The sequence below is a fragment of the Harpia harpyja genome, chromosome 9, assembly GCF_026419915.1.
Source record: "Harpia harpyja isolate bHarHar1 chromosome 9, bHarHar1 primary haplotype, whole genome shotgun sequence".
In the NCBI taxonomy this organism is placed as follows: Eukaryota; Metazoa; Chordata; class Aves; order Accipitriformes; family Accipitridae; genus Harpia; species Harpia harpyja.
In genome coordinates, this window is record NC_068948.1 from 39,365,842 (window position 1) to 39,393,170 (window position 27,329).

Below are 27,329 nucleotides of genomic sequence, written 5' to 3' on the forward strand. Positions count from 1 at the left end.
CTACTCTTGTTATTCCACTAATACACCAGCTGGGTAGACAGTTTCCAATAGCCAGATTTCAATCAGTGTGAGTGACTCCAGAACAACTGAAAATAGAGTCTGTTCCCTCCCCCAAGCCCAGAGAGATCTGTTCTGCTTAGTCGTGGTGGTAACAGGCTCCTTCGTTCTGCGGGACTTAGAGCAGAACTACAAGGACGCTGTGCCTGTCCAAAAGAAAATGGTCTTTCTGCTAAAGAAGTTAAACCACCTTCCAGCTTTCCCAGCTGAGTGTCTTTCCCCTGTCCACCGCTTTGTGTCTCTTGTCTCACGCATATATGGTGCAGAGGGAGAAATAGACCTGAGTGTAGTACAGGTCCTTTGGCTCTTGGACATTTTACAGACCAACAGTGGCCCCCAGGGGTCAGACAAGTGAATCAGAGACCCTGATGAAAATTTGCTATAGACTAGATGTTTTTCCCCCTCCTTTATCCTTCTTGCCTGCCTCATTCTCTATATTTAAGGTATTCAGCTTTCTGTTTCTTCTTATATAGCTTTAAAATTTTAATTTCTTTTTCTCTATCTTGGAAGTATTAGCCCTTATCATAGAGGCAGGTGTGTGTCTTTATACTGTGTATGTTCTTTCTTATCAAGAGCCCAGAAGGAAGAAGTTTATTTTCAAAACTTCACATCCAGTTCCTCATAAGTAGCACAGTTCTTTTTCCCCAGTTCTCAGTCTCCTAGCTTCCTGCAAATCACTTCTAAATCTTTCCCCCGCATAACGCCTTTTCTCTTTTATCCATCATAACACTCATTCTCCATTAACTGTGCCACTTGTATCCTACCTCTTCCCCTGCAGCCTGCCCTCTAACCTAAATCCCAGTTGCCATATTTGACGTCCAACAACTCACAAAAGAAGGAAAAAACTGCAACAGATAGATACCATCATCCACTTGGGGACAGGGACAGGCTGAAGCTGGATGGGACAAATAGTGCAATTCCTGATAAATCTCTCAATTGCTTGAACTAAATTCTAAAATCATGTGGTTCAGTTTGAAACTTCAGTGCCATTAAAGGTGCATCAATTGCAGAAATATCCAACACTTGAGGTCAAAATCCCAGTATAGGTAGAGGCAAGTTTGCCGAGTGCATGGCAGTGGCACCAACTTACACCAGGGCTGAACTCAGTCCACCACCAGAAAAGTTTGAGACTGTTGTTAAGCAATGACAAAAATTGTTTCCTCAGCAAAAAATTTATTGCTGAACATCTGGGCAATCTCACTGTGCTAGAAAAGGAAAATGGATAATATTGTTTGCCTCAGTGCTGCATTTTGGATGTCATTCTTCTGCGATAACACTTCACCGTCAGAAATCTCCTGAGCATATGCTCACATTCTGCAGCTTATTTTTGCTTGCTTTAGGTACTAATGTACTTCATGTGCAAAAGTATTTTGAGATTGTCTTAGATTTTGCTCAGTAAGTCCAAAAATGTTATTTTTAATTAGATTATGTTGACCATTTTGTAAAACTTGCAATCCAATTAGGTTAAAAAAACCTCTAAAAATCATTTGTTGAAGTGTTACCACTAGCTTGAATATACAGTCTTGCATTGCATTAATAACTACTTAACTTCTTGCTCTTTGGGTTTTTTTATATATATTCATATTGCTACTATTCTAATCCAGTTTTATTGTATTATTTCATCTGTGAACAGAAAATCCATCTAAGAGGATAACGACCTACTGATGGTACCCACTAATGGAATTATTCTGTTAGCTAAAACAGTAAATGCTTGTGCTATGATGCCATAGGTCCAGTACTCGGATGATCCCCCAGGGGTTATCCCATTTCTCTGGCTAGATGCAGAGACACCTTCCAGCAAGGTGCCCAAGGTTAGGGTGGCCTCTTAACTATGTTGTGACCAGAACAAAGCAAACCAGAAGTCAGAAAGCCAGCAGGGTTGGCAGAAAAGTCAGTACAGATGTGGCCTGACAAATGGTGTTGCTTTCCCCTGGCAGGCAGAAAAACCTTGTCGCAACAGCAGGAGCATCAGCAGCCTTTGGGGTTAACTTCACTACACAAGGAATACAGAATACGAAGAACTTCTGTTTTCTGTATGGGACCTGGATCACTACAGGGATGAGTCAGTGTTTGGATGTTTTACCATTAGCTACAGGGAGAGCAAGGGCAGGCCTCTAGCCTACAATTGGCAAGCAAAATTTATGAACTTTCAGGCATTTTTTTTTAAACAAAACAATGAAAGTAATAAAAAGACATTTGAAATGAGGAAAATGTGGTTCTGAAAAGCCTTTTCCATGACCCCAAGTGCATTTACTCACCATGTATCACCTTCCCAATGTAAAAAAATAAAATCTGTAAATTTCTCAAAAGAGACAGAGAGAAAGAAAAAGGAAACATTATGTCATTTGATCCAAATGTATTCAGACATATACTGTGGACTTAATGCTGGCCTTCTTAAAGGAAATATTGATGTCATCCTGGCCTGCTTCAGACACAGCAAGATTTAAATGATACACTAGTTTAAACTTTTGGGTTATAAAATTATGCTACTTAAGCTCACTTAATACTTTTTTTTTACAGAGCAAGAGAGAATACTGCCTTTAAGCAACTTTGGTGTGTATGACTTGACCAGTTAAAAAAAAAAAAAAAGATTTTGAAGCAGATACTGGCTTCCTGACCATATCTGACTGCGTCACTGAAGGGTAAGCACAACCACACAAGTACTGTGTTGGTTAAATACAGCACAAAATTTAGGGAGATTTTGGCATGAAAGAAAGCCTACATATATATATATCTGTGAGCAGAGATTCAGATCTTTCATTTAATCTAGGTGTTTGTGAATCACCCACCGGAGGATCCTTCAGATCTCGTTTGACCAGAAAAAAATGAGAGAGAAGCTCATTTAGGATGGAAGACTTGTCCTCTTCCCCAGATACACTCTCTATAAGCATGTTTAAAACTAGGCTTCACCTTGTCTAGAGCATAGAAAGTCTTTATATCACGAAAGATTAATCCATTTCTTAATTTTACACTCACAGTCACCATCTTTCTAACTGAAGTAGATTGAAAGAAATTTCTTTAGTAACACTGGGTATCACGGGTAAACTGAAGTATCTCAAATACAGCTGTAAGGAACTGCTCTTCTTTCCTGTGACTGAATCTCTTTCCTTACTCCTTTAAGTAAGTAAGGAGTAAGCCTCTTTAGTACACTGTGATTAAAGTCTCATTAACACTGAGAATTTAAAAAAAATCACCTTGCAAGGTCTATGTACTTCTTAAATTTTCCCATAATGGTTGAGACTGCAATAACAGGATAGCTCTGGGATAAAAGTCTGTCTTCTGTGTATTGGTGTTATGAAGCTTTGCCTCTGATGGAAAGCATGAGGAAAGAATTGCCACAGAGGGGAAGAATAAAAACTTCTAGAAAACTCCTTCAGGGGACCTTCAGCAGGTGTTACCTGCCAGATCTGCAGTTGCTCTAGAATCACACAGGTGTGTGCCTTGAATGATACAGGGCATTGCAGATTTATGAAAATGGATGTCACCCCATCATGTATAGGGTATTGTGTTTTCAGCTTTAGGTGTCTAACAGTTTATTATCAATGAGTCCTTCTCAGTATGTTAGCTTTCAGTCATTTAAAACCAGAAGGTTTCACTCAACCAAACACAAACATTCAAGGTTACAAATCAAAAGACACATCAAAAATATATTTGTGAAAGTCCTAAAAAATAAAAGTAATTTCTGAACTGGTAAACTAGTTTTATTAATACAGTCTCTAGCCCTTTCATTAAGGAAACACATCCAGTTCTGCCCCTGAAGTCATATTCATGAAACTAAGGGTTTATAACAGCAATACTAACACTACATTATCTAATGTAATGCTCTAATAAATAATGATGTATCATGCCAGAAGGGTTTAATTTGAAACAGATGGTCTAAGGAATGGAAACATAAGCAAAATATTTTACTGTAATCACTATCCAGGAAACAAAAGGGGATTTGATATTATTGCCTTAAGGACCTCACTCCCTCCCCTCAACGTTTTTGTCTTAGATAACAGTAAACTCTTATTTTGCTAATGAAGCACAGGTGCTGCTGATAGCACATGACAATGAAACAGAACTCAGGCATTTTTCCTAATCCTGATTAGCAAGTGGGAATTTGCTTTTGTAACAGTGTTTGCTGCTTTTGCAAAGTTCAACCGATGTCTCTTTACACCGTTTTCTTTACTTTTTTTTCTGTTTTAGAAAGGCAAATAAATTTGTAGTTGTTACAGACTTGACAGTGTTGGCTTCTGTTGCACTTGATAGTAACAGTCACTACTAAGCGCTTAATATTTAGGCACCGCAGTCTGTGCTCTAAACGCAGCTCCGCTTTTAGGTGTACTGGCAAACCATTAAAAGACCTGCTCTGCAAAATTCACTCAGCAGAAGAGCACTCTGCTTGCACAATCATTTGAGGTACTGTGACATACATAATTACACAGTTTAGGGGATTTCTATATAAGAAATATAAAGGCAAAATTCTAGCTCCCCCAAAATGGATACCCTTTCCTATCTCTCTGGCAGGAGCTGTTTCAGATATTCCCTGCTTTACTTCAGAAAAATCACCCTAGGGATGAGCTTGGCACAGGCTGTCTAAACCCTGCTGTTCCTTTTTTTGGAAACAAGGCTTTAAATGCAGTGATTTCACATACAAGCTGCATTGAGGCTGTGTAGGCAAAACCCTGGGATGAAATAGTTTTTGGGGAAGTGATGCTAACTACAGGTCTGGAGAACATGCAAGATAGTCAGCCACATACGTGACATTCTCTGCTGGCGACACAGCAGAAATAGCAGCTGCAGCTCAGATTTAGCTAGATGAGCTTTCTGAACACCACCCCCGTTTCAGAGAGACTAAGGCCGAGACCAAGCAAAGCACTTGCTTAGACTGCACCTACCTTTAAATACATGAATAATCTTCCTGAAGTCAGTGGACCTTGTCAGTATTGTGCCAGTGTTTAAAGCCCCACACTTTTCAGGAGAAATAATGAGCTTGACACTTATTTTTCTCCCCTGCAATGCTGAAGACTTTTTTTTTCCCCACCTCTAGTGAAAAACTCAGAAACCCCCATAAGCAAGTGTTTACTTGAGACTTCAGGAAGCTTGGGGCCTTAAAAGTCCCAAGCATTGTGAGATCAGTCCAAATAGCTTGAGAAGTAAGAAAAGTTAATGGGATATTCAACTGTTTAAACACAGAAGTGTGGTTAAGTGTCTTATTACACATTAGTCACACTATCTAGTAAGCTTGGTGTAAAGCCAGGAGCTAAGAATTCTTTAATATTAATTGCCATTCTCTTGACTTACTGTGTGACAAACACTTCAGTAAGAAACAGCCTGAGAGCATTGTCCTGGGTACTCTACAGAGACTATGTGAGCGCAGGCTCCTTTCAAACCCTGTGTGGATGAATTTCACACTGCGTTCGTTGGGTTTGTACCTCTAGTGGAAAGATGAATTTGTCCCAGTGACAGTATTTCTCAAGAAAAAAAGGGATGTAACGTACATTTGCATGACTGATGAGACACAGAAATAGGCTTCCCTCTGCTGACAGAGATGATGAGCAGAGCATCAGACTGAGCAGTGCTGTCTCCTGACAGCGTAGTCAAGAGCCATTGCTTCCAAGTAAGAGGAGTTGGTACATTCCTATGTCGCTTCAGGGTTTTTTTTTTGCCTGAACACAAAATGCAAAGTTCAGGACTGAGGAAACAGAGTCTATTCTCAGTTACAACAATCAGCACCTGGATCCTGTGGAAGTATTCCAAACTTCCGTTAGTATAACTGAGATCTGTCCTACAGTGTAACACAGACACTCCCACTGTCTGAATCTCCTAGCTGGGAGCAGCACATAATGATGTTATTTCACCCGAGATTTTTTTTTTTTTTTTTTATCAACAAGTAGAAAATCACGGAGAGCATCTTCTCATATTACAATACTCATTACTAAACATGCCGTCTTTCTGTCTCATTCCCAGCACTAATAAGCACAGGACCTAATTATCCCCATTTATAACTAACTTTCTTCATCCTGTCTCTGTCCAACAACATTTTGGCAGGCCTCCTCAGCAGAAGATTTGAAATTATGTCCCTGCCAAAAACTATTGCTGATGATGAATCACAGCACACACAATTGAAAGGCTGTGGTTGCTTTTATAAATATCTGTGCACATACATATATATGTAAATGTATGTATATGTATATGTATATGTGTGTGTATAGCAACTTGGAAATTGCTATACCTATAGATCAGGCAAAATGGCATGGTGGCTTCTTCTGTCTTCCAAATGACGTTACTGAGCTCATTCAATAAAACTTCTGCTAATGTATTCATGCATTTCCTAGGGAAATTTTAAGGACCCTCCAGTGAAAATCAGCCCTCTGCATTGAGCTAGGCTGACCACCACATTAGTTTAAGTTATCAAAGTCACCTGTTGTAGGACTCAAGTGCTGAATTTATTCTTGAGCATAGAATTAGGCAGTCATGGACGACCCAAGGAACTAGGCTTCAAAAATCAACTAATGTCAACCCAGACTAAAGAGAGCATTGCTTTCCCATCCCCATGTAGGGGATTGATAATAACAGTAGCAGAGTTAATGCTGTGCTAAGGGATACCTTTGTTGCTTTTCTCTTGGTCCAGTGATACGGTTTTCACAACATTTGTGGCAATTTAATCCGCTTTCTTGAAAAATTCTGCCTTGTGTTTTCATTCTGCTTTTTGGTAATTTCGTTTAATGCTCACTGTTTCTTGTACTGTGGGCAACAGGTATACTCAATCCTTGTTTGCTTCCTCCATGGCATTAATTATTTCATTTATCAGCTTTAAACCAAGAGAGAGTTCAAGAGAGTTCAAGAGAGAGTTCTTGATGGGAGGTGCTCCAGAGAGAAACTCTTTGAAAAGAATTGTTTTTCTATGCTAACTGATTTGCCACTAGCACTTTATTGTTATAACCTGGTGTGACTTACCAGTGACTTTGCTTCAAAAAGAAGGCATGTATGAAAATTACTTAGCTGAAATGAACTACAGGTTCATTAGCTAAAATAATTGTTGCTATTAGTAGGAATTTATGCAGAATTCTTTTTAAAATATTAGCAAAATCCACATTCAGCAGCCATTGCTGTAGCAAAAGCTGAAATACACACTATACATTTTATTCAAGTTTTTTGAATCTGTGTTTCAGATCTTCTATAACATTTTATATCTGCAAAATGAAGAGTAATAAGCAATTTACTATTGCTCCAGACTGAATTTATGTTTTGTAATTAGTTTAATATGTCATATAAAACATAACTTTGAACTGTAAACTGGCCTGGAAATAAAATTACAAATGTTTTCTTCTTGCCAACTCCAACAATTTGGGGAGGGGAATTACTTTTACAATGCTTCACTCTGGCTTTTTTACAGTGCATTTGACAGACACATGGCACTGAAAGACTGGTTGCCACTTAAAATTAAAAAATACATTTTATACTAAACTTGTCCCTTCAGGATAAGTGCAGGGGAATGTGGAATTGCCAAAACCTAATGGCTATTCTGTGAGGATGGAGATCCATTTGAACTTTTCCCTGTCAGCGTGCTTTCAGTCTCCAGCCAAACCTGTCATAAGGCTCTGAAGATTTATGTTACTACTCTACCTTATACCCCTGCCCTTGCCAAGGCCCTGCCTACAGTATAGCCTTCTGTCTTTTTGCAAAATAATGATGGAAATCCATCTGGAGCAGGAAGAAGAGATCTTCTATGTACTTAGTGTGCTGCCTGACCCAGCCAATCAATCCTTCATGCTGCTAGAAACCAGAGGAAATTTTTCTTGCCAGCAATGAACCCAACTGCCCTTTGCTCTCTTTTGACACTGCCTATTCCCTTTCATGTCAGCTGAAGACCCTTCTTTCTCTTTTTCATTACCTCTGTTTTCTCTTTGACCTGAGCTAGGTATTGTAAGAATGCCCTCCGAAGTCCCACACCTCTGCCACAAGGCATAGTGTCCATATGGTCACCATATAACCTCTACCAAGCCATGCCCTATTGCCAGCAGATTTCAGATCTGGCCTCAAGGAACGGCCACATGACCCAACACTGCAAGTCACTTAGCAATTTAAATCCAGAGGATCTCAACTTCTGTGTCATACTGGAATAACAGCTGCCAAGAGTGACGTGACTTTCCCAAGGTCACAGGGTAAGTCAGTGACACAGCTGCAAACACAAACGGTGTCACCATTTCCCAGGTCTGTGCCTCACCCCCACTGGGTGGCAGGTAACAAAGAGAAAGACCACGGAAGACCTCACTGCTTAAAACTGCCCAGTGTTTGAGCTAGGAGTGAGCACAGACACACTGTACCTTGAAAAGCACTTCACAGGTCTCTGCTTCAGGCAGGCAAAGCATTTCTGGGTGCATGGATTGTATAATGACTCCATCCAACAGCAGGATGCTCAGATTCCTTCTGGTGATCAGTCTCTGTGGGTATATATATAAATAAACCAAAACGAAGGATAGCACACCTCAACTCTCTTGTACCCAGAAAGGACTCTCTCCATCATTTGTGACACAGTGCTGAAATGCAGTTCTGCAGCATCCTGGGCTTTAGATATGTATGGATACAGTCTGCATAGATATCTCTAGAATTTGTGTAGATATAATTCAAGAAAAAATTTCTTTTAAAAAATAAATTAAAATACTCATAAAGAATGATATTATAAATTCTGTAAAAAATGAGGGAGAAATACACTAAATTACTATGGTATATTTTCTTATGAAGGTTTTACAGGTTTTGAAAAATGTAGCTATTCTGTGCTTCAATATAAGCGGAAACAAATATATTTATTTTGCCTTTACAGTTAAACAAACTCGTGCAACTTCACACATGTACACGCCTAATCTTCCTGTCCCTTAAAGCAGGATGTGCTTTCCTGTGTTAAAAATCCCAGTGATTAATAATTTCTAATTCTTTCCTGTCCCTTTATTAGAAAGGGAGTATTGAGTAAAAGACCATACTAGCAAAGGAATTATTTTGTGCATTAATAGACGTTATTGCTTCTTTGATAATCTTCATGTGCTATGAATACAGTATTGTAGATAAATAGATATGTACAACATTAAAACAGACACGAAAAAGACAGGAATTAATAACATTTTTCTCATGGCAACACAGCAGCTTAGTCCTTGCTCTCAAGAAAAAATGTAAAAGGCTGTTATTTCCTCAGCAGCCCACAACATGTCAATGGCTGCGAAACTCAGTTCTCACCGTGTTCTGTGCTGCAACAGCACATTGCAGTGTCCCCCCTTTTTGAGGTCGCTCCCAACCTACAGCTATTTCTTTTACTGTATTTCTGCTCAGTAATTTTAGTTATTATTATATGTATGTACAACTATTCCAATAAGCAGGCAGGGAAGAGCGGAATTGCTTAAGGCAATGAAGCATATGGTCTCTTGGAATGAGGATTGTGCTGTGTGGGTATTATGTAGAGGGTTTGAATTATAAGAAAATATGCAGGAGGTCAAGGGAAGGATCAAGGCAGAAATGTCTTTCATATATTTACTAAAACAGCTTTCCAAAGTCATTGTGAAAGACCAAGACTACCGTCAGCAACACCCATCACACAAACACCCAAAAACTTCCTCCCCAAGAACATGACCTGGAGTGATGCTTTCATTTGAGGTTAAATATACCCCAAATCTGCCCTATTGCTCCCGGATACCTATGGGATGCATCTGCTTGGCTCTAGCTACACAGTTGATTGCAGAATGATAGGGCTTGAGCCTCTCACAAACACAGCACCTTTGTGAGGTCAGGAAGTTGCATCCCCATCTGACATGGAGCAGAGGCATGGAAAGACATACGAGTCAGCAGGAATCTCTAGTGGAGCCAGGAACTGATGCCAGGATGCTTGAAGCCCATTCCTGCACCTTAAATGCAGACCGTGTTTCCAGCTGAACATCTAACCGGTACATCTCTTACTGCGAATCATAGCTTAACATTGGGAAACTGCCAAGAGAGCAGTGCAAAACACGTGCATTTTGATATAGAAGATTGTGGCCAACAACAGAGCAGTTTGTCTGCATTATGTCATAGTGTGTCTGAAAAATCAGTCATAACCAAGTACCACCTATTTATAACTACTTACTTCTCTGTTTTCAAGTCTGTTATTTTAGGTATCTGTCAATGAGACAGTAAGGGCTGATCCCAAGGCCAGATGGATTCATAATATTCAGTCTGCAAAAATAGAATCATGCTGTTACTCACCGAATTTACTCAGACACTGCAGTTTCTACAAGGTGAGTTCTTCCTAAGAAAAAGTAGCATTGGTTTGTAGTTATAAAAAACCCCAACAACAAAACCCCTTTCACCATCTGTTCAAATGACTGTACAAGAGAAAAAGCTGACAGTAAAGCTGTATTCTGCTAAACCACCTGGGCCCAGGACTAGAACCAGATTATAATGCCATTTTATGAGCTTCCACAGTCATCTTTGATCCAAAGATTCCCATGTGCTCTGCACCTACACAACTGAAAGAGGCTTTCAACACGTCTGCACCATGGCAGGGAGGTGTGCTTTGCAATTGGCACACCCAGGAGCTGTCCACCTCATATCCATTGAAGCAGTGAAGGCAGGAAGAAAACATTGCCCAGGAGCCACTTACCTGCATATCGCATGAAAGGACAAGCCAGAAGGCAGAAGAGCACCATGTTGCTGCTTCACTAGTAAACGCAAACTCCCCCTTGATGCCTGCCACTCGAAAACACCTACATGAAGACTATTTATCAAAGTTCTCTGTAGTAGGGACAGAAGCTCCATTAAAAATAGAGTTGGCCCAAAAATGGGACGTGTTTATGAAATTCCACTTTCCCCTTTGTCCCCTGTTGTGGGAAAAAAGATGACAAGTATTTGATTTGCTTCAAGTTAGAGGCTTGAAGAAGTCGTAATGTCAAAAAACTATAGCAGTAAGCAAATTCCTGTCAGTGCCACTCCTAATGGCATGTCAAGTATAATGAGGCTCCATTAATATTAAAGGCGAAACTACCATTGATTTCAGGGGAGCTAAGATTTCAGTGTGAGCTAGGCATGGCGCTCATGAGCTTAATATGTTATTGTGCCACTCTGAAAACAGGAATTCTCATTTTAGGTGTCCATCTCAAATATTCATGGCTTGTGATTTTGGTGTGGAAAGCTCTACATTGAGTCCTCATTGCTGACTGTGTGTAATGACATGATTTATTGAACCCAAACTCATGGGCATGCTTTGGTTCCAAAACAACAGTGCTAACTAAATGACTGTTCTTCATTTCCACGGAAGGCTACTTTTTCCCTTAAAGTGTTCCAGGCATTGCCCTTTCTCCAGCTAATTGGACATATCCTCTCCATCATTTCTTTCAGTTACCACTGAGTTCAGTGAGAGGTTTTCACACACACAGACAATGCTCAAATACATCCTTGAAAATCCTGTTCTTACCCTGTATTGAAGAAATAGATGGATAGTACAAGCCCCACGTGGAGGCTAGGAGTTTAAAGGTGTGAAATAAACTTTAGGAGCAGTATATGGCCCTCATGGTTTTTACATGGCAGATACGTCACAAAGTCTGCTGAAAGGAAGGGTTTTTAATTACTTACATTTGTATAATTGCTTTATTTCAGAAATGGAATATTTTTTAAAATACAAGACTTACCTGTGGTACCTGTATTATTCTAAAATGCAACTAAACTCTGAGAAAAGCTCATGAACTGGCAGAATCTGCTGCATAAGTTATGTTGTGCACTTCTGCCATATAGTCTGATCAAACTGGCCTATGCCCACAAATGCAGAAATTACTTTGATTAATGAGGACCGGACAGATGGAATACCTTAACACGGTCTAGAAATATTGATAAACCTCAGCATTGCCCACAGTGCTCACATATCCTCGTATGCTGTCCATCTCAGGCCAGATACATTCTAGATCTAATACCATACAAATAGGCTGTCAGTGCTTTATATTCCTTGTAAATAAATGGCAAAATTACTGTCTGAAGAATCCACACAAGGCATGCATGTGTAAAAGGTGAATAGGATGGCAACACAGCATGAAATAATTTGTAAGGGAAAGGAAACGTGAATAATCTTCCGTACAGTCAGGAGATCGGAGTCTCCTCCACAGAAGCCACTCCTCTCTCTCTAGATAAGATCCACTGTCTGAAGCTTTGTGAAAGTCCCTCTTCCATATCTAGCTACAGTCATGAGTATTGCATCCCTGTTGGCAGAAAACAAAATACTTGGTGGGAAGGAATCAGTTTGCCCATTTGAAAGACTTGGTGAAATACCGTCAACGCCAGTGGGGCTGAAGGATTCTTGTTGTCACAGCCAAGAGCCAGTTTTCTCAAGGCCACTTGTTTGAGGAGACTTCTGATGGTTCATCTAAGGTCTCACCTTCCCCTGAAAGACAGCCCGTCCCTTCCTCCTGCACCTCTCCTTTATAGGTCTGAGCACTGGGGTGCTCTCAGGCATCCCTCCTGCTCGTATATATTCTCCACTTTCTCCAAGCTTCCATCGCTGCTTTCCCTTCTCTCTGAATACCCCTTAAAATGGTGGGTCTACCATAGTCTTCTATGGCCTGAAGATAATCACTGGCAGAAACACTGTTTCCAGTCTATTTTATTTGCTTATATTTTAGTGAGCATTTTTGGTTTTGTATTTTGCTGCTGATACAACCATTTTTTCTTCTATCAACACAGATCAGTTCCATTTAAAATACATCAGATAGGGACACCTGTAACTAGTTTTACTTGAATATATGTACACAGTTATGTATACTTTATATACATATAGGCATTATATATATACATATATATATATATATACACATATATATAAGGCACTGTAAAATGTACCATCACTTCTCTAGGACTGTTTTTAATCCATAAAAGTAGATCATATTTCTTCATATAATTTGAAATGTCTAACCAAGACATTTTAAAAACATTTCAGGGTTACAGAGATATCAGCTGTGAAATAAGCCTTACTTTAAAATTTGAGTTATTGTGACAAGGTGAACAAAACCTATTTTGACAGTAATTCTAATCTATTTATTATATAACTGCTCCTCTCTTAAAAGATATATTCACCTGTATAAATAGTTTCCTTTGTCTCTCCTTATTATGTTCCAAAATGTGAACTGAAACTTGTCCTGCAGAATAAAAAATAATAATAATGGAGAAATGAATACAAACTTGGATAATTTATCCATTACTTAGAGAGAGGAAAGCCAAGATCACTGTAAGACAAAATGTCTTTAAATAAAATGTACTAAAACAGATCATGAGCTTATATAATTCTGTTTGATGTAGCCAACATCAATGGAGCCTGGTGATTACATTTTGGCCAATTCATATATAAGGTAATCTCTGCCATGTGAAGACATGACAGCACACAACTATGACTGGCATTTACAATGAACATGCTTGAATGGATCCTTGCTTAATGTAATTAGCCTATATATGCAAATTATGGCATCAGAAATCCTACAGCAGCTGCTGCTAGGAGGGCTTGGCAATTGTGTGTGTTATAAGCCAGTCTTACAGATCAAACAGACGTATTTTCAAAGCCTAGAAACAGATAGATAGATGAAGATAGATTAAAAATTGTACATCTTTGGGATGTATAAGTCCAGATATCCTGGACAGAACATTTCAACAAATACCAATATAACATTTTCCCACAGTTACTTTGTAGCAATGATTCACAGCTGTGCCAGACCACAGGATCCCTATTAACCTCACAACTTTAACAAAAAACAGTATAGAAAACTTCATGTAGTGTTGTTTCATGGACCACTTACTGTGGCCTCAAAAGCATGATCCATTGGTCACAACTAAGAGACACTCTTTTAAAGATTCAGCATATTTTCTACTCTACCATAAGCACCTTGAAAATGAGACTTAACCTGCAATCACTTTTTTAATATTTTGTCAGCTGCAGATTTTGCACTGGAACTGGCCTTTCCAGTTCTACCGTTTCAGTTCACGTTTTGCACAAGTGGAAGTGAAAAAGGGCAGCACACCATGAACCATCTCAGCAGACAAATGCATCTGAGGTGTAACTCACTGGGGAAAACTGGACACTCGAAAATACCGAAGTGACTCAAAGGTTTAAAAAATATATATGTATTACGAGAGCCACAAAAAAGGTTACAGACAGAGCTCCACAAAGCCTGCACAGATACATTCCAACAATTCAAGGTGGCAGAACAGGTGAAATACAGACCATAAAAACGGTTTGACATTAACTTTCCAGACTGTCAGAGACAGCAACCTTGACCTCATCTTTCCCACACACAAAAAAATATTGAATATATCTCTCTCTCTCTCTCTCTCTAGTCTGGACCACAGGTATAGTCCAAAGAAAACCACATTGCAATTTCCACATTAGGCTTATAGGAGAATAGGCATCATCTGTGGAACGTCCATTATAACGCCCATGAGGTGATTATCTTAGGCCAAGTTGACACAATATTATGCTTGGTTAGCAATTTTAGACCAGCAACACAACACAGTTCATTTGCTGCACATGGCTACTAACATAGCTCTGTGCAACCCTTAGAGCTGACTTTAACCAAACTAAGTAATTACATTTGTTTTGTTTTGTTTAATTAAAAAAAATGCAAATGTAAGATATTAGGGCAGTTCCTGCTATCGCCTTTCTTAAAAATTCAAGACTTGAAGACTTCTTAATGTACTTGCTTACAGACACATTTTGAGACTGTATTAATGATCTTCAGGAAAATATGCCACCCTGAGGCTTTTTCCCTTGTTCGTTCCAGGTTATGTCTGCATCCAGTTTTGACATAGGGGGCCAAATGCTGGTTGTATATCAGTGCAGAATTTGGCCCGGAGTTTCAAAGTCTTTGCTATTCAGACTTTCCTATGAGGTCAACAAACAAAGTAGTAAAAAAAGAAAATATTAAGGCTTCAAGTAAAAATATTTCCTCTCTCTCCCACCCATGTAGTAACGTACATTTAATTTCATAATACTCAATATATTATACAATTAAAGATAAAGAGATCCAACTTTTCAAGGTAGATTGTACTACAATGAAAACCTGGAGGCTAAATGGGAGTGTATGAACAGGGAACAAATGGCTAATAAAATGCAATATGCAATGAAAATTGATGCATAAACTAAACAAAAACTATTGCTGTTTTTTAAATAAGTAATACAATCCACAGCTAAAAATAAAAACATGTTGAAAAGATTTAAGACTTCTGAAACATGAAATAAGCATGACAAAAATAAAGAAGCTACTTTACAAGATGTGTTAACTTGTGCTGGATTTTCATGGCTGATCCCCACCTACTGTAAATTAACATCACTTAAAGAGCTTTGACGGAGCCACACCAATTTACACCAGCTGAAGATTTGGCCTGCAGCGTCTGTAAAAACTGAGACTATTTGGGCAGAAGAACCTTACTGCTAACCTGTAAACTGCTTGAAGAGCTATACTTTAACATGGGCTGGTTTCAGCTCCAAAATGAGATTTAATAAATAGGTCCCCAGTCCCGCAACAGGAGCTATGGAAACAGACACTTACATTTATGAGAAAATAGCTGCAGGTTCAGTGCCTTGGATGGAAATGAGGCTGGATTTGCTGCATGCAATCTCCTGTTAACAGTTCTGCTTAGATTATTCTTTCAGAAGATTTGAATAATTTACTCCAGGCTGTGTGCACTGAATTATATGCAAACCTCAAAAGGAAAAAAAAAAAAAAAGACTTTGGTACCATTGTAAACCTATTAACAAGTCGAATGTCTCTCAACTGTGGGCAAAACTACTCACAAAATATATAATCCTTACATCTGAACCTGTAATGACACAGTGCATTCATTCTTTCCTCCCTTACCCCTTGTGAACTATGTCAAAATAACCCTGGATATTAGTGCTTTATACACACAATACTGTGTTTAGTCTTACTGAGAAATTCTCTCATGAACTAATGTAGTTAACTTCAAAGGCTCTTTGGCCCTTCAAGTTCCTCAGTAGCTTTTTCGTTTATAAATGCAGGAGAAAGAACGATCAAAGTGGAGCATCACTGGGATGCAAATCTCAAATATTACATTGGTGCAAATTTTCAGCCTTGCTTGCATGAATTTCATGTACGTATTCAAAGATACATGATAAAATGTGCCCTTGTCTAGCTCCCTAGCCCAAATTCAGTGTGTCACATATTCCCTCTTTTTCAGGGCTTGCATATGGCATACGTGATACTTTAAAAACAAGTAAGTCGTGTGATACTCTATGCACCAGAGTGAATTCCAGTCCTTGAGGAAGTACTGCATCTTCCTGAGGAGTTAACATCAGGGTGGAGTTGCAGATTAATAACAGTTAAAGATGGAAGAAATCTGTAAGGCCATCTGGTCTAGCCCCTTGCCCCTGCAGGCTCACCTCTTACAGAAATTTTTTTAATGACTTGTCCAAATACAGTTTGACTGTCCTACATAGTTAGTCTCCAATACTCTGCCTTGGAAGACTATTCCACTGCCCCTTCCCCTCCATCTTTTCTGCCCCCTTCTAAATGTAGACCATTGGTTAGCAGTGACAACCCTTTGATTTACCTTTGGTTTTAAATCTTTTAAGTAACGTATTTGTAAAATTATGATACTCAATTTCTACTTCATTGCTTAGCCCATGACATGTTTTTAGCCCTTTAAATCTTCTCATCAGCCAGCCTGTCCAGTCTTTTAATATACATTGCTCCACCTGTACCTGATCCAGTTTGCCAGCATCTTTCTGGTAACATGGTGCCTCCAACTAAAGACAATATTCTAGATGCCAGTGAGCAAATCTGCATAGAAAGACTATTGCTTCTCTGCTCTGCAATGTCCCTACAGTAGCCATTTAAAATATCACCAAGGCAATAAAATGCACACTGTTTTCTAGTTCATTCTCTCATAACTTTGGCCTATTGCAGCTGCATTGCTTTCCAGGTTTCTCCCTTCAGGCAACATAGAGCATTACAAAGAGAGATGATTAACTTTCTTATGTTCTCTTCAACCTTCCTCTCCAAAAAATGGTGCGATATACAAGGGACATAGTAAACATGTATTGCAGATGTCAAGATTTATCAAATCAAAAGATAAATTTTAACCAGGCAAAACTGAGGTCAATATTTGCCTTCTGGAATAATTAATCTCAACATACATAAAAACAAGTAAGAAGTTATCAACACATTCTGAATTGCTACCAAATATCTGGAGAGCTCTCCATTATAGTCAAGGACTGAAAAGGATTCAACTCCTTGAAACAAATATCCTGAAAAATTATGACTTTAGCTCTCTAGTCAAAACTATTCACCAGGAGAACCAGGTGGGAAGTCGAGGTTTCATATGCTGACTGGCTCAGTGATAAATAATCATTTTTAGTGACTTTGGCAAGAGTCGCTCAGGATATTCTTAATTGCACACATGTTCTGGCTAGTTAGCATTGGTCCAGATCTCAGTACTTTTGACTTCTGAGGTGGTAACTGAATAAGAAGGAAAAGGAGATAAGAAATGGAGAAAAGAAAAAAAATTTCCATTTGTCCCCAAATTAGCTTTGCCAGAGTCCTCATATTTGTGACAAAAGTAATGCACCCCTTTCTTGTTTTTTATGGTGAAGTTGTCTTTAAATCCAAGAAAGCAAATGTAGTTTTCTGGAGACAGGAAAAGGAAACCTCAGAATGTTAAATAGATTTGATTGATATAATTTAAAAAAGTTGTTCCCCAGGGGAAAAAAACCCAAATGGAAAATCCTTTGTCTAACAGTATTGAAGACCAGAGGGAATGTGCTAGTAATTAGGCAGATAGAAAATTTATATCCTGTAGATGTACGCTTGGCTCAGTTACACACACTGTAAATTCAACAGATCATGATAACCTTGCTGCAGGATTACACAGACGGCACCAGGGCAAGGCAGTAAACCATGTTATTGCCTAAATCCAACAGGTAATAAGGAGGGTGCAGGGAAAGCAGCTGACGGCTGTTTAAAATATGTTCCCATCCAAACATTGCCTTTCTTATCTGCTTGGGTTTTTTTCCAAGTCAGAGAAGCCTTTAAAAACCAGAGGGAGCAAGAGGTCAGAGTGGAAGATCCTTACTGTTGTTGCGGTCCTTTTCTACGAGAGACGAACACGCGCGCGCACACACACACACACACAATTTCACACAGAGGAAGGCAAATGGCAGACAGTGAGAAGCTGTTGCTATCCTTTCTCCTGCTCCCATCCGGGAACAGGGAGCAGGGAGGCTTTTAAAGACGACACGGCGTTCACAGCCCAAGTGCCCTTGCCTTGCTCCTTCCCAGGAGGAGGAACCTGACCTGCAACGCCTGGGGGACACAGAGCAGTTCTCGCACACGCAGACTGCCCAGCACAGGAAGCCTGCTTTCCATGTCGGTAGGAAAACAGCAGTTGGGCCTCTGACTCCTGCCGGACACATCGCTGGCCAGAAGAACTGGGAAGGGGCATGGGGAAAACTGAATGATCCTGGATTGACCATACTTTTTCACAGTACAACTGGCACACAACAGGTTTGTTGGACAGACACACGCACAATGGCTTTAGCGCTCTCTTGCATGAAAGAAATCCGCTCTGTTGTTGTGGTGTTAGGTCATAGCCAGTTCCCGCCTGTTGGTTCAGGAAGAGTCTGATGGACTGTACAATTTTATTCCCTCAAGAATAAGGCTGCAGCTGGTTTTTGGCCAAAAGAGAAAGATGAAAACAGAACAAACCCAAAACAAGAAAAGGAGAGTGGCCGGCTGCTGCTGCTCCTTCTTTGTTGTTATTTGAGTCTTCACAGTGCTCCTAGCTTCATGGCTGGCTGAGTGGATGGCTCTTTATTTTTAATTAATTTTATTTTACACTGAAATTTCATAGGTTGTTCCACCAACTCCAGACACCTTCTTAACGTTTGAGTGTCTAGCAGGGCTGACGGGCGTCCCCTGGGAACTTGATGTTGAACCCAACCTGGATATTCCTTTTGGCTGTCCATTTATTTTACTGTGAGGTGTCTTCAACTGCATGTCATCCCTGCATCAAAAGAAATATCAAAAGATGCAATGTTACTGACCAAAGTGTGATAGCAGAATGGCTTCATCCTGCTACCCTGTTACCCTGAAGTCCCAGTGTTGCAAAATATTCAAGCATGGGAGCAACCTTGTTGAAGCCCATATACTTGATGAAAAGCCACTGAAATGAGAGAATTCATTAGGCCATTAGGTTAGTGGATCAGACCCCAGTAATATTTGTTCATTTAATTACTTGCTTAAATGCTTTGTTGAACGAAACTGATTGCATAAGCATTTGTAGGACGCAGGAAGGTTTAACTGTCACCACTGTTGACCTTAAGCCAAACTGTGTCTTACAATCAGAAATAAAATACTCAGAAAAAACACTTCCCACTTAAATATCCAGTTAAATGAAATTATGTTGCTCATCTCTGAAAGACATAAGAGAAATGAAGCATAAGACTTCTTTATGACAGAAGATACAAACTGAATCAAGCCAGGAAGCACTCTAGGATGCCTGTAATTAAAGACCATATTCCCGATGGACTCTTTAAAATAATTTCCTTTCTTATGACCTACTGCCAGGGAGCATGGACAACAGGCTTTCCTCAAAGATCTTTTAAATCTAGGCCACTACACAATAAAGCTTAATGTGTCTTGTCCCCAAGACTCACAAAGTACTTGGATAAAAGCCTACCAGAGAACTTGTGTCTGTTCTGCAAGTGCCACCACAACCGGGGTCTGCTGAATTCTCACATCTTACTCCTGCACAGTGGATGTCTGCTTGTGTTTGCCTCAGTCTGAAGTTTAAGACTGGCTCATGCCAGCAGCAGTGACCGGGGGCTGAAATACCTTCCAGGAGGGAACACTTTTTGTCTGCCTGCAAACTGAGGCAGCCTGAGCTATTTTAGACCACCCTGACTTTTTCTGGAGGCCAGAGGGTTTGATGGATTAACTGTATTCAAAAGGCAATTTCTTTCTTCACATGTATCTGCAAAACAAAACAAACTACCCCGGAATTTTACACAGCTCTTCATAGGCTCAGATTAGCTCCAAAACTAAAAGCACTTTTTATGTGGCAACCTGGTCTGACAGCTGTACCCTGGAGCTAGAGCAGCAGGTCCATCAGCTCACACCAGCCTGGCTTCTGCTACACGTTTAAGCTGTGCTTGTGCTAGAGAATGGAGTCGTGGGTATGTGAACCAGCAAAATGCACATACATAAATATAAAAAAAAGAATATTGTGTCGTTTTGTAAAACACTGCTGGATCCCCAAACAGCTGAAATATGCGGGGACCAAATTCTACATGTGCCTCAGTGAAGTATTATAAAAGCCCTAATTCAGTGCTGAAATTCTCCTGAAGAATACAGTCTGCCTCCTGAAACAAGGCAGAAAGGAGCTGGGGAGTGTTAGGGGAAAGGGGAGAAGGGAAAGTAATTTGTAGTGTTACTGACAGAGAAAACACACTAGGTTTACAAAACACAGAGTGCCTGTGGGAGGTGTACTTCACTAGATAAAAAACTTTAAGTTTATTAAGCTATTTATTTATTAATCTCGGTACCTGACTTGACTTTAGGAACTTCAGTAAAAAAGATCCTCTGGAATGGTGTCATATGTCTGCAACTTTCTTTAACATCTGATGGGATCTGTAGCTATTTTAATAGCTAGACCACTTTTGCCAGACACTGTATTTTTCATTACTTTAAAGAGCTGAACTGAAGTGAATTTACAGGCTCTACATTTTAAACAAGCACAATGTAAAAGCAGTGGGACTACCAGGCTAACAGCATAACCAAGAACCAGAGACTAAGAAAAGGCAAAAACTTTTCATATTAGCATCTTTCCTACAGCAGCAGTTGACACATCCAGGTGTCAAACAGAGGGCAGAGGCAAAAGAAAGTCCACAGGTCTTTCACTGAAACAGACTCAATTCTTTAATACATATGAAAAGGAAAAAATGGTTGTCTACCTCCTGAAAGTTAGATCTTCCACCAGTAGACAAAATCATCTTAACAACTACAATTCACTTGAAAACATGGAGCAAAAACTTGCTGGCTTTAAACTTCAGGAGACCTACAGTAACAGTTCTCCCACATTTCAATAACTTTCCCCAAAATGTTGGATAATACTGGAGTGAGAAACCTGGAACCTTAACCAGAGGACAGCATAGTGCAGTAAGTGTCAGATACAAAGAAAACCTAGATATTTCTGCGGACCCCTCCAGGCCCCAAGTCAGCTGAAATACTGCATCCTCAGTGGGATCATGTAGCTCTTTTCAGACTTTCCAAGCCCTACAGTCTCCAGAAGGAAAAGAAAGAAAGATAAGCACATGCAGAAGCTGCAGCTGAGGATCTTGCTCAGATATCACTTACTCAGGCTCTCAGCACAGCAAATCCTTTCTACCCATGCCTTCTCCCAGAAAGGAAGGAGGCAGTGAGGCCCTAAGGTAATGCCAAGATTGTCTGTGCTTTTATCACCAGTTCTGTATAATGGAACACTCAACACAGCTAAATACACAGGTCTCTACACCAAGCACAATTTCCAGGACTGGTCTCAGCCCCTGTTTCCCTTAGTGCAGGCTATGCTTGCACGTGCTGTGATCCCAGCTTTGTCTCTGTGTCCAAGCAATGGCTGGGTCCAGCCTTCCTTTAGGCTGCAAACTAAAACAACAGCTCCACCCTTTTGTGCATAACAGGAGGGATAATTTGCCTCATATCTTGCAAATAATTATCCAATTGAGCTAAGACACTAAATCACTATGACTTTTACAACTTAATTGAGCACTTGCAGTTCAAGTTACAGCAAATGCACAAACATTTTATCATGTTGAGGTTGCTATGAGGGTGTTGCAGAATTGAAGAGCACCCACAAACCTCTCACCCTTGCTGGCCTACAGCAAACGTAATCTGGGTCGTGCCTCCAGTGAAGCGCTCTGCACCTGCTTGCAAACAGATTCACATTGCTAAGCAGCACCTGAAGCAGTACATACCTTTGTGCTCCCACTGATTGCACCTCTGTAATTTCCACAGTGTTTACAAATGAGACAGCCTTCGGGCCTCCATAAGAGGGTGACCTAGGCATCCCTGTGGGGGATGACGGGACCTGGTGGCCTGGGGATTTATAGGAGCCGTTGCTCACCCTGCCCTGTAGTGCTTGATGGGACTGGACATTATTATTAGCTAAATCAGCTTGCAGAGAGGTTGTGGAAGTCCTTGGTGCTCTTGTCATTGCACTTGAGAGTGAAGACACTGAGGACTGCAGTATAGGGTTCCTTGTGCTAAAACTGGTAGCAGCCATCAGATTGTCTCTAGATCCATATCTCATTGCCATGCTGCGTGGGTCTTCAGAGAGTGTGCTGACTTGCTGAAGGCTGTAAGAGCTAGGGGTGTCATAGACACCTGAGTCTGCAAACACTGAATCAGGGTGTGAGTGGAGGAGCTTCTCCCTCTCTTCCATCTCTTTCCTCTCCTGGATGGATGCCATAATGGTCTTGGAAAGGTTATCATAGCGGACTGGGGAGGGGTCTCGCTGGTGTGGAGCTGGACCCCCCAGCACTGGGCTAAAGCTCTGTGGTGGTTGGCGTTGCAGCTCACTCCCCCGTAGATGGCACATTTTGGCTGATAAATATGGGGAGTGGTACCCAACGGAGCTGACTGCAGAATGGGCGATGCACTTCCTCCCCGAGGGCGACATGGGGTTTAGCAAACTGTCATATGAAAGACTCCCATTTCTGTTTGACAGGGAATTGGGAGAAAAGATGCTTTTGTAAGGGGTGGAAGCCGCCCCTTCAGACTTTATTGGATGAAGGGGCACTTTGTCTGTCCCTCTCCTGCCAGCAGATTTCAGGCTCAGGGATCGCGAATTGATGGCAAAGGAATCTATCTGAAGTGGGGAAGACTGATAGGTCTTGTGGAGCGAGCTCTTCCGGTAGCTGGGGATGTCCAAGCTGGGTTCAGACTGGTAATCAAGGCTCCTGCCATCCTCTTCTATCAGAGCCCCTTGACTGTGTCCCTCCTGCATGGTGATCTAAAACAGAGGTGAATATGAGAAACAGAAGCCAATGATATGTAAGTACAAGTTTGCTCTCCATGGCAAGTGCATGGGAAAAAAAGAGCTGGAGGTCTTCTCTCAGACTCTCAGCCCAGCTATGACACAGGTTCGTTATAAGGAATCTCCTAACTCCTGTTCAGCGTATGGATAAGCACCTTAGAAGCAAGCAGGAGTTATTCATAGTAAGTGCTAAATAATATTGACAGTAATAGATACGTCAAAACATGGACACTGAAAACACAGAATGCGAGACCTTCTAAACTGAGACTCAAGTCTTAGTCAAGGTAAATCAGGTTGTAATCTGATAATACTGCCCTTGGAAAAAGCACTTCAAGTTTTCTACAAATAGATCCTGAGTTGAGGGATGTCTGGTTTTGCGTGCTGAGTCAGAAATACTTCAGGTTTCATTTCAACACACTGGGGACCAGCACACTCTTATCCATTTTACTCAGAGCTATGAATATTCAGTAATTCTGAGTTTCTGGTCATAGGTCTTAAAAATTAAGCATCTAAGCTTAATTAAAGAAGACAGGCTCATTCCCACCTTTAGACTACAAAATGAATCAATTTTCTCTTTTTTATTGCCTGTGTAGGAGAGAGTGGCCACGTCAGAGAAGGAAACATAGGCCATAATTTATTTATGTGCATTGAAAACAGATAGGACTTCCCTTTGTTTTACTCTGAAAGATTGCTTACAGTTCTGTTCACTTAAAATGCCATTCTGTGCTAAGCAAATAATTTTTGCTGTTATTTTTAAGGAAGAGTTTGCCATAACGTACAGCAAATTGGCTACATTGGCTCTGCAAACAAAGAATTATTATCAGTCACATATCTAATCAGAAATGCAGTCAATGCAGTTTGTTCTTTATCTAATTTCTTTTAAAGGAAAATTATCCAAAAAGGCCTAACTGGCAAAAATCTATTTTATTCTGAATTTTTCTTCAAGTTTTTTTTCTTTGAGCTACAAGATAGGGAAATGTGCAAAACACCTCACTAACTTCTAGAGCATGGTGCTAAATTTGGCCTTCTCTGGAAAAAGGAGACCAAGTGACAGCCTGTGAAGGAGGAGGAGAGAGCAATGAGGTAGCTTATAAGTATATTTGTGCTACTTACCCTTGTGCCCCAATCCCTCTTTCCTAACAGCTTTCACTGCTCAAAAGCAGAATTACATTAACAGGCTGATAGAGAACAGACAACATGATATTCCTCACACCAGCTAGTCACTTTCCCTCTGTGCCTTATACTTAGATATGGCTTGGCAGACAAATACGTGCCATCCTATCAGTTTGCCAAGTGAACTAATTTTTATAATATTCCCACTTGACTACTAGACAGTTGTGACTACTATAAAATCGAACAAGTCCACAAAGCTGCTTGTATGCACACCAGTCAGCCTATAGTAACATCATCTTTTTAGCTTAGGATTGAAACAGCAACCCTCACAGTGAAGACGCCGTACCCTGTTATCATTTCACAGCAGTGCCCAGTCTCCTGGCCTAATCAGAAACTATCCCATATCTATATTGCATCTATGGCTATGTACTGAATGAATAAAACAAGCTTGCCTTCCACAGCTCTCTGACTTTTGGCATCATGACCCAAAATACTGTTGCTTACACAGCTCAAAATTACTAGCTGATGCCTGTAAATAGAATATTTTGAATTGGATGTCAAGCCATTTTTCATGTAATAAAGTGAAGATGATAGGATATTAAACTTTCTGGATACAGTGAACACATTGTTGTTCTTATGTTCCCTTTCATAAGCCAGTCTTTTCTTCATTAAGCAGACAAATCCAGAGAATAAGATTTACAATTATTCTTTAAGACTAAAACCCGAACTTGGTGGTAGCTGGAATTCTACCATCTATCGCCAACTTTCTTTTCAAAATGAGAAGGATACTAGAAAAGTTTTCTTCACCATTTAAGGAACGTTCTGTCTTATTCCAGTGTTGCTGCAGTCAATTATATATTTCTACCATATTTTCCTTTCCTTACTTATATCACCCCCTTCTTGTTATTGCAGGGGTGACACTGGAGGACCTGATGAAATTAATTGTAAGAAAAGTGCATTGTGTGGTATGTGTGTTTTAAGGGTATCTCCACTGGTGAGCGAAGACTTTGATACATATTGCAAATATACAAGTTAGACCAGTGATTTTCAAACTGCTGCTCTCAGGTCCTGGGGCGCCAAGGAATATTTGCAACAAATCCATGAGAAATAAATGAGAAAAGCAAGCCTATTAGCAGTGGGCTTAGTTTTGCACTCTGCTTCCAAAGGAAACAGTGTAAACTGTTTCAAAACTCCTAAGCAAAAGATAAAACAGTCAAAATTCTGGAGCAAGTCTCTCTAATTGTTTGGACCTCAGTTTTCTTGATAGGAGGAAATGATGCCAAGTGTTAGGAACATTTTTTTTCCCATATAACCCAAATGTGCTGAGAAGGTGCTAAGGAAGGTCAAACATGAGGAATCTTCCATTAATTTTAACCAAAATATCTCTTGGGATGCTTTAAAAGTTCTTTCTGTTCTGCAAGCTGACATCTCAAGGAATCACTGAAGAGGTTGTCTGTTGGCTAAAGGGTCTGATCCAGAAAAGCGCTAAGCATGCCCAGCTCCCTCTGAAGTGAACCCGAGTTGGCACCTATGTCAGGAGAAGCCAATGGGAGGTGACACTTCTCAGCATCTCAGAATCAGGCCGAGACACTAGGAAAGCAGCAGTGCATGCCTGTCAGAAGGACAGACGTGTCAAGCTCAACAGAGGAAAGCTGTGAAAGTAGACATGTTTTCATAAGAAGCATAGCGAAAATATACACTATTACACAACAGTGCTGTTATTTACTTTTACACTCTGACATTCACCAGAGCCCTGCAGTGAATTTATCCTCAGCTCCATGTTGCCCGGTGTTAGCTGGGAGCAGATTCTCCCAGGCTCACTCACCTGCTCAGCTGTAGCATGGTAGTGGACTTTGGGATTGTTGCTGAAAGCTGGTCGATACTTGTACATGGCAGGTGTAGGAGGGCTGATAAGTTTGGGTGAAAGGCCACCTTCTGTAAATGAAAAAAAAAAGAAAGGACTTTTTATTAAAATGTATGGACAGAAAGCTATCATCCCTAATTCCTTGCTATCCATGGTCCTCTGCAAAGAGATCTGTTCTGGAAAGAATAAAACTTGCAGTACTTTTTGTGCAGAATTCCACCAAAATCAATGGGACCCTTGTGGAAATAACAGTACATTGCTGCCAGATCAGCAATCTAAAGAGAAGAAGAAACAAGGTAAAAGACGTTAAAGTAGGGTGACATATTTTGGTGAGTAGTAATTTTGTCATAATTTGAAGTACTAGATATTTGGGTTGAATTCAGCTACTAATTTTGTCTGAAAAAAAGAGGGGTTTTAATAGCATCAAAGCTTTAATTTCACATTTTCATAAATGAAATAATTCAGTTTGTAATGTGCAAGCATTTCATGCTAGTATTTCTGATTGCTTAGTTCAAAATGACTTTTTTCATTTTAAAATTCATCAAAAATTTAAGAAGGGGTTTAAAAGGGTTTAAACACTCTGTGAAACTGATATGAAATATCCAACCTAGGCCTGAATGAAGCACTTCAAGCTGCCTTTTCTCTCCCTTTCCTGCTGTTTATTCCCCTAGTTCAGAACTCCTATAAATAGAAAAAAAACCCTTCACCCAGATCCTATTACTGTTTTGAAAGAATACCAGAAGCCTTTTAAAGAGGCTGAAATATTTTCTTATTAATAAAAATAAATGACTGATCATGCAACTATACCTTCACTGGTGCCCAGCTGCCCTTTTATCTCGGAGTACTTGCTTGGATCTCCTTTGGGCGGGAGAGGTGGTTGCACATCCATACTTTTATCCTCCAGACCTTCCAGGCTAATTTTAGACTGAAAATGACCAAAGAATCAATCATTACCCACAACTTGGTTAAATAACAGCACGTGTCAAAGTGCTGGATGTACCACAGAACAAGAACTACCTATACCTTTAATGACAAACATGATTTAGCATCCACTGCAGACAAGGATGTCATGTGTAAAATTAGCATTGTCATAACAAGCCAGTATAATTTTAAGTGCACTATCCTAGTCTACTTGGCATGCTAAGTAACATCATCACGCCAGTTAATATGTGGTAGAAGACAATGGTGTTTTCTAGCACTTTTCAGCAACTTTTCAGGCATCTCTCAGCAAGTAACTATGCAAAGAATGTAACAAGTAACTATC

The 27,329-nt window shown here is 40.1% G+C and overlaps 1 protein-coding gene across 6 annotated transcripts in view; it reads right to left on the reverse strand.

The window, feature by feature from the left end:
* Positions 1–12,637: 12,637 nt before the first annotated feature.
* ZDHHC8 (zinc finger DHHC-type palmitoyltransferase 8) overlaps positions 12,638–27,329 on the reverse strand; it is a 123,641-nt gene continuing 108,949 nt past the window's right edge. For 4 of the 6 annotated variants that reach the window (XM_052796342.1, XM_052796343.1, XM_052796345.1 and 1 more), the window contains 4 exons: positions 26,873–26,990; positions 26,027–26,136; positions 22,028–23,064; positions 12,638–19,059 (listed from right to left, as the gene is read on the reverse strand). In XM_052796342.1, coding sequence (XP_052652302.1) covers positions 18,888–19,059; positions 22,028–23,064; positions 26,027–26,136; positions 26,873–26,990 — 1,437 coding nt within the window. In that variant the 3' untranslated portion in view covers positions 12,638–18,887. The remainder of the gene's footprint in view (positions 19,060–22,027; positions 23,065–26,026; positions 26,137–26,872; positions 26,991–27,329) is intronic. The other 2 variants (XR_008236564.1, XR_008236563.1) reach the window with 2 other exon arrangements.